General features: G+C 46.8%; 1 protein-coding gene across 1 annotated transcript; it reads left to right on the forward strand.

Annotated features, from left to right (window-relative positions):
- Positions 1–1668: 1668 nt before the first annotated feature.
- LOC123444679 (non-specific lipid transfer protein GPI-anchored 2-like) lies at positions 1669–3418 on the forward strand. Its single transcript, XM_045121478.1, has 3 exons — positions 1669–2132; positions 2559–2636; positions 3012–3418. Exons 1-3 carry the CDS (start codon positions 1763–1765, stop codon positions 3131–3133), a joined length of 570 nt encoding a protein of 189 aa, XP_044977413.1. The 5' UTR covers positions 1669–1762; the 3' UTR covers positions 3134–3418.
- The last annotated feature ends 10420 nt before the right edge of the window (positions 3419–13838 follow it).

The raw sequence follows: 13838 nt of genomic DNA on the forward strand, positions 1-13838 counted from the left end.
CCATGGCGGTCCTGCGGAACAGGGGAAGAGAGAGACCTCAGATGAGAGAGAGGGAACGGGAGAAAGGAGAAGGAAGGCGCGGCGCGGGCTGCCATGGTCGGGATCCGGGCGGAGGAGCTGTCGGTGCTCCGGCGGCGGCAGAGCTCCGGTGAACGCCCACCGGAGGCGGTATCGGGTGTGCGGCTTCGGGAGGAAGGAGAAGGAGCTCAGGGCTGGCTCGTGGCGGCGGCGGAGGGCTTTTTTACAAAAAAACAAAACGTTTTCTTCCGCTTACTATAGGATTGCGGCATTATTTCGATAATCCTCAGGGGCTTTTTTGCAAAAAAAGGTCATGACGGACAACAGAAGCGCTGCACTCTTTATTATTAGGGGAGATTTGAGGATGCCGGGTGTAGATGCTCTAATCAAGAGTGAAGTAAGGGTCACCAGTGGGAAGTGGCGGTGCATAGGCCTGACCATGGCATTGCCTCGTTCCTAAACAGAAAGCACCCGTCATTTCCTGCTAGCTGTAGCTCCAGGATGCCGTGACGCCACATACGAACACCCGTCGCCGCCGTCCTGTCGCAGCGGCCCCTTGCGGCCGGCCTGACCTGAACCTGAAACCTTCGTTTCAATCGTTACAGCGACGTCTACATGCTCATCCATCCTCCCAGCCCATGGACGGCGACGCCCCATCAATGCGGCCAGAGGAGGCAGACCCATCAGACCTCCTCTGAGCCCCCAACTGATTTTTGGAGCACACTAATGGCCGAGCGGCCCCGAATCACGGCCCCCCTCCGTCCTTCTCCTTCCCAGCCTGTTGTGTGGCGCAGCCAGCCGCATTCATGCTGCGGCATTAATCAAGGCAGATCCACGCACACACACACACACATGGATCATGGGTCGATCGCGTCCATCGGCGGCTCCTCGTTTCGATTTCCCAAGCTGCTTCGCCGCAGTGATGGTTGGCGATGGTACCACACGTGCTACAGTTACGGTGCGGCTGCCGCATTCATATGGGCATTCATTCGCGGTGAGGGATGGTACGTACGTAGCCTGTGACCTGTCCCAGCCAGCAATGGCGATCCTGTGGCGGTGGCGGTACCACGCCGGAGATCGCCGCCGGGTCAGGATGGGCTGTCTGTGTGTGTGTACTGGACCCGAGCACCACCCGACCGGCCGGCCCGATGGTTTTAGTACGTACAACTGTTGGATTTGACCCGCCCTAAACCTAGCCGAACCAACGGTTTCTCCCCCGTAAGCCGTAACAGTGGTTCGCTCTGTCCGTGTCTGCGCCTGCACGCTGGCAGATCCGGCACGGAATTGGGCACTTGGACGGGTCATCGTCGGTCATCAGTACCGTGCGTTCATTCCGTAACAGCATGAGATCACTATGTAATGTGTTTTCAGTCTCAGACGGCACGGCACGGCACGGAGTACGTTTGAATTCACTTCAAACAGTCTAGCTGAGTGTGTGTGTGTGGTTGCATTAGTTAGTCCATCTAATCAACCAAGAGTTAAAAAGGCCACGAGAAAAATAGCACTGCCCGTAGTAGCAAATCACCAGAAACGGGCATGCACCCAGCTCCACGAAGCTCGACCGACCGGTCCATTTCAGCGCACACCGCCACAGCACCCACAACGGCGGTCCTATTTCCCGCTATATATAATCGCGCGCACACAACGGTCATACGTACTACTCGGCCCTGCCACCAGTCCATACACCACCACCACCTTCCTTGCTCCCGTCCCAAGTGAGCAAAGCAAACACTCGATCACCTCGATGGCGGCTCTGCGGCGGTGCTCCGGGCTTCTGCTGGCGGCGGTGGCGCTGGCGCTGGCGGCGGGGATGGCGGCAGCGCAGGGGCCGGCCGGCGCGCCGGCGCCGGCGGCCGGGATCAGCTCGGAGTGCATGACCGCGGTGCTCAACATGTCGGACTGCCTGCCGTACGTGGAGAGCGGGAGCAAGACGCGGCACCCGGACAAGGCCTGCTGCCCGGAGCTGGACGGCCTGCTGCAGTCCAACCCCGTCTGCCTCTGCCAGCTGCTCGCCGGCGGCGCCGACTCCTACGGCATCAGCGTCGACTACAAGCGCGCCATGGCGCTGCCCGGCGTCTGCCGCCTCAACGCGCCGCCCCTGAGCGCCTGCGCAGGTAACGTATCCTTCCTTTCTTTTCTGCCGGCGCCTTGCTCCATACTGTCGCATTTCGTGCTTAAACAGTATACATGGACTTTCCTCAAAAAAAAAAAGTTACATGGACGAAAAGCAGAAGCATTTACAAGGGTTACTGATCTGTCTAAGAGATTTTATCTTCAAGCGGGTAATAATAGAACATGAAAAATCGTGAAATATTTACTCATGCCAATCTGTACCCAAGCAGGAGTAGTTTACTGAAAGAAGTGCTACGGTCTAAGAATAACCTTGTCAGAGTATTTCTTGTCCAACACACTGAATTCTTATGGTACAATGATTTAGCAATCGAATTTCACCGAGTTATCCTGCAAGAAAAGAACACACTGAATTTTGGATGTACAGCAACAGTCGTAACTTATTAATAACAGAGACACAAAAAATGCAGCTTTTGGAGTCCCCGTGGGGCCTTCTTCCGCGCCATTGACAGGAGTCTCTCCATCAGCTACAGGGCCACAGATGCCTGGTAAGCCATCACTACTCTGCTTTGCCTTGGTTCTTCGGTCCTTTTTTACTACAGCACCTCTTTACCAGTTTTACTTGGCATGATTGCATTGAACACATCAACATAAAAGTGTCTTACAATGAGGCATCCACAGTCTATTGGTCTTTGAATGACGGAGGTATTCACACTAACGCGTGTATTGCACACATCAGTCATCAAAAGTTATAATAACTCCTTTACTAGTGCTCCAATTTTTCTTTGGCGTGACTATTTGCAAATTCTACTTCAGAGAACAGCTCTTACAGTAGCATGTCTTGTTTATATAGTACTAGTATTAGAATTTGGTATAATTCACCATCGCACATATACACTGCTAACTCTGGCTGCCTCCTGCAGAGAACCCGCCGTCCGGAACGCCGTCCAAGTCCAAGTCCCACGCCCCCGGCCGCCTCACCGGCGGCGGCCTCGTCGCCCTCGCCGCGCTACCGCTGGCGATCACGGCCGCGGCCATGTTCTAGGCCAACAAGAGTTCGCGGGCTTGTGGGTCTCACACGTTTGGCCCGATGAGATCACATTCTTCTCCATTCTTGCCGGACGCTCTCTATTGCTGCACACGAGAGATTATTCTGGTTAATCCGCTCCTTTGTTAGTACAATTCATTTACCTGTGTGTAATTCGCTCGCTAGAGATGGTCGACATTCTGTGTATTGCGTAGTTTGTGTTGTTGCTGCCCTTAATTCTTTTCGCCATGTGTTGCTTCCTCCTATAGACCAAAGCATATACTATTATCGTTGATTCTCGTAGTATGTATGTACTGCTACGCTGTGATCTAGTAGTACTAGTACGTCCTGGGAATGGGATCACGTGAAGTGTTGGCTGCTAATTTGTGCATTGATACGGGTGGGGAGTTGGGAGAGTGGAGAGACGTGCGATGTGGGGGGAAGAAGCATTGGAATCGCCGTCGGTGGTGGACGGTGGACAAAGCCATCATGACACCCGCACCGATCCATCTATCAGCGCTGTTTGGTCCATCAATGCTAAGATCCGCCCCCATTCAATTGGCTCAACGGTTGCTCTCCCATCTATCACCAACCACTTCATTAAGGCCGGTTATAATGGAAAGTATCGTATACTTTCTCCATCCGACGGTCCGAGTTTATAAGTTTGAGACATGTATCTATGTCCTTAATTTAATTAATTAAAAGAGAGACATATATAATAAAAAATCATTATAAACTTTAGATGTTCTATTTTTAATGATATATTTTTTTTATGTTAAATAATATATTTTATATAAGTTAAATTGACGATCTAGGTACACGTGCATGACTTCTAAACTGTGACGGAGGGCAAAATCTAGGGACAAAATCGTGCGTTGCAGAATATACCCCGTATATGAAACTGTATAATTTTTTTAAAAAAACTTTTACGGAAGAAATTGCAACCACACTAATCATTCATAGTTCATCACATACTACATTCTACTACTACTACTAGAGGGGGGTGAGGGGTCTCGCGGCGGCAAGGCCGAGGTCGATGTACCAAAATGGACGAGCTCGCGGTCGAGGACGACGCGGTGGAGGAGCTCAGTCCTCCTCGCCGGAGCCGATGAGGTCGATGAATTTCTCCCTCTGCTCCTTGCGGATGCGACGCCACTCGTCGTCCTTGTCCTTCGCGGCGAGGTTAGCTGCGACCGCCTGCTTGAATAGGCGGTCTTCGAGCTCCTCGTCGTGGCGACGGCGCCCCCGCCTCCTTGCACAAGCTCCGTTCGGCAATGACGGTCGCGACCACGTCGACATCGTCGCCGACGCAATCTTCGGTCCCGACGACGCCTCGGCGCGCGATCTCCTCCGGCTCCTACTGGACGACAACGAGCTCACAGTCCTCCGGCTCATCCGCCCACTCCCTCTTCTTGGGAAGAAGCACCGCACCGAACGCACCCCCCTCCCCGCGCGGCGGAGGAAGAGCCCGTGGCCGAGGAGGGCGTCCACCCATGCCAGCGGTCGTACTCCTCCGTCGAGGCTTGACGGCGTCTTGAGGCCTTGGTTCGTCCACCTCCTCGCCGTGCACTTCCTCGCGCCGTCCATGCGGACGCACCGCTCGCGCTCGGGGTTGCCATCACCGGCGGAGCTGCGGCTAGAGCTCCACATACGACCCCACATGGCGTTTGGAGGCGGAATATGGCTCATCGGCGGCGAGAAATGCGAGAGAGAGAGAGAGAGTGGGGAGTCGCGGCGAAACACGACGGCGGGGGGATAGGGTTTCGACCTGTATCTGCCCCGCAAACCCGTAAATATATGGCTTCGGGGTGAGGTTTGCGGGACGCGGTAAAATTTTTTATAGGCCAGACGAGTATACGGGCTCTGTTCTAGCCAGAAAATTGGGCCGAGCCCGTATATTCACCGGAATTGTGCGGGTTCGCGCGTTATAAAGGTATCTTCGACGCCGACTCTCAAATCAACGTTTGCGGGCGTGTGAACCATTTTTTATACTTGACTCACACACCGTGTGCATGCACTCACTACTAGAGTAAAAAATATATGTATACGTTTACTACTAGCATGGGTTTATATTAAATCGGGGAATGGGCAGCCCGGTCAGGTGACCCGGTCCGAGTTTTTTGGGTCGGGCCGGGTTCGGCCGGGTTTTCAAGCCCGGGTAGCAGTTCGGGCCGGGCTCGGGCTTGCATAAATCATCATTTTACACGGAGGCCCGGCCCGGCCTGGCCCGAAATTTCCCTTTTTAGTTCGTCCGGACTGGGCTCGGGCGTGAGATTTGCATTTTTTGGTCGGGCCGGCTCGGGCTCGGGCCTGAGATTTTTGATTCAGGCTTTCCAAAGCCCGGCCCGTCCCTGTGTACGCCCAGGTTTAGTTTATATCCCTCGCTACAGCTATTTACTAGTAGCGCGGGTTTATACCCCTCGCCATTACTAAGTTAATAGTAGCAGCGCGGGTTTATATCCCTCACTACTACTAAGTGGTCTCTAACGTGCTCCTTCGGGACATGCCATAGTAGTTAGCGAGGGGTATAAACACGTGCTACTACTAAGTTGATAGTAGTAGCGCGGGTTTATATCCCTCGCTATTACTAAGTACAAGGTAGGTGAAGTATCCATATCCTCGGTTGAATCCCTCCTCTCTCCCTCACTCTCTCCCTCTCTCCATAGGCTCTCCGATGGTGCTCCTTCCCAAGCACACCACCTCCTCCATGGCGCCGAATGAGGCCGCCTCTCCGCGTAGCTGGTATTGAGGACCTCTCCCTTCTTCTCCCTTGCCTCCATGCCACCACGATGGAGCACCTCACCACCAGCGACCAGCCCCGATGCACCCTTCATCTCCTTCATCTATCCCTTGTTTCTATTTTTCCCTCTCCCTCTTCCTTTGGTTTTACTCACCTCCTATACCCATGCCTGCACAGGTTGTCAACATGGCCAACCAGGATCTCTCTGCCTTAGCCGCGAAGAGGATCCTCACACCGCCGTCTTGCTCTGCCCTGGATCCAGCCCCTCTCCAACAGCCGTCACTGGATCTGGTCTGTCGCTGCTCATCAGCACCTCCGGCGACCCCTATCGTTGCTGGCTAGAACCATTGACACCATTGACTACACGCACGAGATCGAGATATTTTTTTGGTTTTTGAAACTAATAGTAGTAGCGCGGGTTCTAAAAGCTCGTCACTGCTATTGCACGTTAGTAGTAGTGCGGGTTATAAAAGTTAGTTGTAGCACCATAGCAGTAGCGCAGGCACCCAGGCTACTGCTACGTGGAAAACCCGCGCTACTGCTAGGCTTTTCCCTAATAGTAGCGTGGGATTTTGCCTAGCAGTAGCGCGGGCGGACGCGCTACGCTAGAGCGCTATAGCTAACTTTTATCAGTAGTGTCGGTATTAATCAACGCTACTCCTAACACACTTATCAGTAGCGTGGACGGTGACAGTGCTACTGGTAATTAGTAGCAGCATTGTCTGTTTCACCATGCTACTAATATTCGTCTGTATTTCATTTCTTCGGTTTTGCATTTTATTTATACATTTTTATATAAATTTTGATACAATATCAATTAAGAGATTGTTATATCATTATAATTATGATGAGTTATTATATAAATGGATGGAAGAAATGCGGATTAGATTCAAGTTCATGGATTCAAAATGATCAAGTTTCAATCCATCTTGATCACTTTGGATCCATCCACTTGAATCTAATCCGCGTTTCTTTCGGTCTTTGATCTAACAACTTATCATGATCCATTCACTACAAGTGTCGAATAATAGGCACACTTGTCATAATCATAACTCATCATTATCATAACTCGTCATCATATTATCATAACTCATCATGTAGCATATCACAAGTTACCAACACTAACTAGTTGTTACCATACTAGTTAAATAACTCATCATCATTCTAGTACATGATGAGTACAAGCTAGAACCTACTACTCTCTCCTAGGTAAAATAGCATTAAAAAGGGTAAACTCCTCCATTTCCCCTATGAATGATACAATTCAACTTATCTCCAAATTGTGCCTTGCGCAAATCCTTACTGTCTCCGCCAAGTGGTTACCTGCGTGCTTTTATTGCATTGCCCCATCCTTTGATTTTCAGGGTTTCATCCCTTCGAGACATTTTGTATCTACCTGGGAAACTCATCGTCACAATTGGTCGTAAGCTAACCATATGCAAATAACCTTCGGTGAAGATTACAATAGGCGCAATTGCTCATGTCATTATCTGTTGAAGAGCATAATAATAACATATTTAGCAAACTAATTTTGCTTAGGAAGAATGTATGCAAAAGATGGACTAGTGACACAATAGTAAAAAATTCTTACATGGATGTCTGAAGTGATATTAACATGGTTCAACTCGTACAATAGTGACATGTATCGAGTATAATTATCGTTGCTACTTGTAAACTGTGTTGGGATTTTCTTCGAAGCCAGAGGAGATGTAGCACAGTAAAGATAAGTATTTTCCTTAGTGAGAACCAGGGTTGTCGAACCAATAGGAGAACCACCAAAATTCTCGTCATCGGCACCTACACACACAAGAGCAAACACTTGCACCCAACACGGACAAGAGGGTTGTCAAGCCCCTTAAATTCGTTATTTGAAAAGATTAAATAGTGATAAAAGGATAATATAAATATAAAAAGTAAATGCAAATAATAAAAGGCAGCAAGGTATTTCCATTGCTTTTGTATTTATGTTTAGGTAGACCCCGGGGCCATTGTTTTCTCTAGTGGCATCTCTCGTGAAGATACTCCCTCCGTTTCAGTTTATAAGGCTTGCACGTGTATCTAGGTCGTCAATTTGATCAACTTAATAAAAGGCATATATTACAAAAAATATATCATTGAAAACTTTAGATGTTCTACTTTTTAATGATATAATTTTTGTGTTAAACAATATATTTTATATAAGTCAAATTGATGACCTAGATACACGTGCACGCCTTATAAACTCTGATGGAGGAGTAACATACAATGAGTTAACAAATTACTGTTGGGTGATACGTCCATTTTGCATCATGCTTTCATGTTGATATTTATTGCTTTATGGGCTGTTATATTACTTTGTGGTACCATATTTATGCCTTTTCTCTCTTATTTTGCAAGGTTTATTTGAAGAGGGAGAATTCAGACAGCTGGAATCCTGGACTGGAAAAGGAGCAAATCTTAGTCCACTATTCTGCACACCTCCAAATGCCCTGAAAAGTTACGTGGATTTTTTTGGGATTATATAAAAAATACTAGGCGAAAGAAGTACCGGAGGGGGGCTGCCAGGGCGCCACAAGCCCTGCCACCGTCCCCCCCGTGGTGGCGGGGTGGGGGCTTTTGGGCTCCCTGACGGCCCACTAGCCCCCCTCTTTTGCTATATGAAGGGTTTTGGTCCAGATAAAAATCATTCGAGAGCTTTTTCGTGGTTTCGCCACCGCCACGAGGCGGAACTTGAGCAGATCCAATCTAGAGCTCCGGCAGGACGAGCTTGCCGGGGAACCTTCCCTCCCGGAGGGGGAAATCGTCGCCATTGTCATCACCAACACTCCTCTCGTCGGAGGGGAGGCATCTTCATCAGCACCATCTCCTCTCCAATCCCTAGTTCATCTCTTGTAACCAATCTCTGTCTCACAACTCCGATTGGTACTTGTAAGGTTACTAGTAGTGTTGATTACTCTTTGTAGTTGATGCTAGTTGGATTACTTGGTGGAAGAGTTTATGTTCAGATCCTTGATGCTATTCATTACACCTCTGATCATGATTATAATTATGTTTTGTGAGTAGTTACTTTTGTTCCTGAGGACATGGGATAAGTCATGCTGATAATACTCATGTGAATTTGATATTCGTTCGGTATTTTGATATGCTGTATGTTGTCTTTTCCTCTAGTGGTGTTATGTGAACGTCGACTACATAACACTTCACCATATTTGGGCCTAGAGGAAGGCATTGGGGAGTAGTAAGTAGATGATGGGTTGCTGGAGTGACAGAAGCTTAAACCCCAGTCTATGCGTTGCTTCGTGAGGGGCTGATTTGGATCCACTAGTTTAACGCTATGGTTAGACTTTGTCTTAATTCTTCTTTTGTAGTTGCGGATGCTTGCGAGAGAGGTTAATCATAAGTGGGATGCTTGTCCAAGTAAGGGCAGTACCCAAGCGCCGGTCCACCCACATATCAAACTATGAAAGTAACGAACGCGAATCATATGAACATGATGAAACTAGCATGACAGAAATTCCCGTGTGTCCTCGGGAGCGTTTTTCCTCCTATAAGACTTTGTTCAGGCTTGTCCCTTGCTACAAAAGGGATTGGGCCACTTTCTGCACCGTTGCAACTACTTGTTACTTGTAACTTTTTGCTTGCTACGTTTCACCTCGCTACACAATCACTTGTTACCGCTACTTTCAGTGCTTGCAGTTATTACCTTGCTGAAATCCGTTTATGAGAGCCTTCTGCTCCTCGTTGGGTTCAACACTCTTACTTATCGAAAGGACTACGGTTGATCCCCTATACTTGTGGGTCATCAAGACTCTTTTCTGGCGCCATTGCCGGGGAGTGAAGCACCTTTGGTAAGTGGAAATTGGTAAGGAAACATTTATATACTGTGCTGAAATTTATTATCACTTGTCACTATGGAAACTGTTCCTTTGAGGAGTTTGTTCGGGGTATCTTCACCACGAACGGAAGCACGAGGAGTTGCTCCTTGACCTGAGGTACCGACTGAAAATATCTTTTATGAAATTCCTTCGGTCATGCTTGAGAAACTGCTGGCTAATCCTTTCACAGGAGATGTATCTTCACATCCAGACTTGCATCTGATCTATGTAGATGAAGTTTGTGGTTTACTTAAGCTTGCAGGTTTGCCCGAGGATGAGGTAAAGAAGAAAGTCTTTCCTTTATCTTTGAAGGATAAGGCGTTGACATGGTATATGCTATGTGATGATACTGGATCATGGGGCTACAATCGGTTGAAATTGGAATTTCATCAAAAGTTCTATCCTATGCATTTAGTACATCGTGATCAGAACTTTATTTATAACTTTTGGCCTCGTTACAGGGAAAGCATAGCTCAAGCTTGGGGGAGGCTTAAATCAATGCTATATTCATGCCCCAATCATGAGCTCTCGAGAGAAATCATCACTCAAAACTTTTATGCTCGGCTTTCTCATGAAGATCGTACCATGCTTGACACTTCTTGTACCGGTTCTTTTATGAAGAAGGATATTGATCACAAGTGGAATTTATTGGAGAGAATCAAACGGAACTCTGAAGATTGGGAGCTTGAGGAAGGTAAGGAGTCAGGTATGAATTTCCAGTTTGATTGCGTTAAATATTTTGTTGAGGGAAACACTTTTAGAGATTTTAGCGCTAAGTATGGACTTGACTCTGAGATAGTAGCTTCTCTATGTGAATCTTTTGCTGCTCATGTTGATCTTCCCAAAGAGAAGTGGTTTAAATATCATCCTGCTGTAGAAAGCAACATAGCCAAAACCAATCTAGTTGAGGATAAAGTCATTGCTTTTAGTGATCCTGTTGTTCCTTGTGCTTACACTGAGAAAGCACCATACCCTGCTAGGATAAAGGATTATTCTAAAGCTCCAACTGTGATACGTAGGGGTTACATTGCACCACTTGCACCCCCTGAGGAGATTAGAGTTCAACCTGGTGTTGCTATTATCAAAGATCTCTTAGCAGAAGACATAGACGGGCATGTTATCAAATTCTGTGAGGACTCCGCTAGAATTGCTAAACCTCACGCGAGAGACAAACACGGACCTGTAGTTGGCCTGTCCGTTGTTTCTGTCAAGATAGGAGATCACTGTTACCATGGTTTATGTGATATGGGAGCTAGTGTTAGTGCAATACCCCGTCCTCTGTATGATGAAATCAAAGATGAGATTGCACCTGCTGAGTTAGAACCCATTGATGTCACTATTATGCTAGCTAATAGAGACACTATCTGCCCTCTGGGAATTGTGAGAGACGTAGAAGTCCTGTGTGGTAAGACTAAGTATCCTACTGATTTCCTCGTCCTTGGTACTGCACAAGATAACTTTTGTCCCATCATATTTGGGAGACCCTTTCTCAACACTGTCAATGCTCACATTGATTGCATTAAGCAGACTGTCACAGTTAGTTTCGAGAGTGTGTCTCATGAATTTAACTTCTCCAAGTTTGGAAGACAACCCCATGAAAGAGAGTCGTCTGGTAGGGATGAAATTATTGCTCTTGCCTCTATTGCCGTACCTCCTACGGATCCTTTAGAGCAATATCTGCTTGAGGACGAAAATGATATGCATATGGAGGAGAGAGATGAGATAGATAAAATTGTCTTAGAACAATATCCTATTCTCAAGAATAATCTGCTTGTTGAACTGCTTGGGGATCCTCCCCCACCAAAGGGTGATCCTGTGTTCGAGCTTAAACAGTTGCCTGATACTCTTAAGTATGCCTATCTTGATGAGAAGGAGATATATCCTGTCATTATTAGTGCCCTCCTCTCAGAGCACGAAGAGAAGAAGTTACTAAGAACTCTGAGGAAGCACCGTGCTTCTATTGGATATAATCTTGATGATCTTAAGGGTATTAATCCTACTCTATGTCAACACAAGATTAAAACCGATCCTGACTTTAAACCAGTTGCTGATCATCAAAGGAGATTAAATCCTAAGATGAAAGAGGTCGTTAGAAAAGAAATATTAAAGCTTCTGGAAGCAGGAATCATTTATCATGTTGCTCATAGTGATTGGGTAAGTCCAGTACATTGCGTACCTAAGAAGGGAGGTATCACCGTCGTTCCTAATGATAAGGATGAACTAATCCCACAAAGGATTATTACCGGTTATAGGATGGTGATAGACTTCCGGAAACTGAACAAGGCAACCAGGAAAGATCATTATCCTTTGCCGTTTATCGTCCAAATGCTAGAAAGGCTATCAAAACACACACACTTCTGCTTTCTAGATGGTTATTCAGGTTTCTCTCAAATACCTGCTGCACAATCTGATCAAGAGAAAACCACTTTCACCTGCCCCTTCGGTACCTTTGCCTATAGACGTATGCCTTTTGACTTATGCAATGCACCTGCCACCTTTCAAAGATGTATGATAGCTATATTCTCTGACTTTTGTGAAAAGATTGTCGAGGTTTTCATGGATGACTTCTCCATTTACGGGTCTTCCTTTGATGATTGCCTCAGCAACCTTGATCGAGTCTTACAGAGATGCGAAGATACCAACCTCGTCTTGAATTGGGAGAAGTGCCACTTTATGGTTAATGAAGGTATCGTCTTAGGACACAAAATTTCTGAAAGAGGCATTGAAGTTGATAAGGCTATGGTTGATGCAATTGAGAAAATGCCTTGCCCCACAGATATCAGAGGTATACGAAGTTTCCTAGGTCATGTTGGTTTCTATAGAAGGTTCATTAAAGACTTCTCTAAGATTTCTAGGCCTCTTACCAACCTCTTGCAGAAGGATGTTCCTTTTGTTTTTGATGAGGATTGTGAGGAAGCTTTCGAAATACTTAAGAAGGCTTTGATAACCGCACCTATTGTTCAACCACCTGACTGGAACTTGCCCTTTGAAATCATGTGTGACGCTAGTGATTATGCTGTTGGTGCTGTTCTAGGACAAAGAGTTGACAAGAAGTTGAATGTCATTCACTATGCTAGTAAAACTCTAGACAGTGCCCAAAGAAACTATGCCACTACGGAGAAGAAATTTTTAGCAGTCGTGTTTGTATGTGAAAAGTTCAGATCTTACATAGTTGACTCCAAAGTCACTATTCACTCTGATCATGCTGCTATTAAGTACCTCATGGAGAAGAAGGACGCTAAGCCTAGGCTGATCAGATGGGTTCTCCTGCTACAGGAATTTGATTTACACATTGTTGACCGAAAGGGTGCTGATAACCCTGTAGCAGATAGCTTGTCTAGGCTAGAGAATGTCCTTGATGACCCACTACCTATTGATGACAACTTTCTTGATGAACAATTAAATGTCATCCACACTTCACATAGTGCACCGTGGTATGCTGATTACGCAAATTATATAGTAGCCAAATACATACCACCCAGTTTCACCTATTAGCAAAAGAAGAAATTCTTCTTTGATTTGAGACACTACTTTTGGGATGATCCTCACCTTTATAAGGAAGGAGTAGATGGTGTTATTAGACGTTGTGTGCCTGAACATGAACAGGGATAGATCCTGCAGAAGTGTCATTCCGAAGCCTACGGAGGACACCACGCTGGAGATAGAACTGCCCATAAGGTATTGCAATCAGGTTTCTATTGGCCGACTCTCTTCAAGGATGCCCGTAAGTTTGTCTTGTCTTGTGACAAATGCCAAAGAATAGGGTACATCAGTAAGCGTCAAGAAATGCCTATGAACTATTCACTTGTCATTGAACCATTTGATGTCTGGGGCTTTGATTATATGGGACCCTTCCCGAGTTCCAATGGGTACACTCACATCTTAGTTGCTGTGGATTACCTTACTAAGTGGGTAGAAGCTATCCCCACTAAAAATGCTGATCACCACACCTCTATTAAGATGCTTACATATGTCATTTTCCCAAGATTTGGAGTCCCTAGATATTTGATGACTGATAGCGGTTCACACTTCATTCATGGTGTTTTCCGCAAGATGCTCGCTAAGTATGATGTCAGCCATAGAGTTGCATGTCCTTATCATCCTCAGTCTAGTGGTCAAGTGGAGTTGA

Source organism: Hordeum vulgare, chromosome 3H (assembly GCF_904849725.1).
Source record: "Hordeum vulgare subsp. vulgare chromosome 3H, MorexV3_pseudomolecules_assembly, whole genome shotgun sequence".
In the NCBI taxonomy this organism is placed as follows: Eukaryota; Viridiplantae; Streptophyta; class Magnoliopsida; order Poales; family Poaceae; genus Hordeum; species Hordeum vulgare.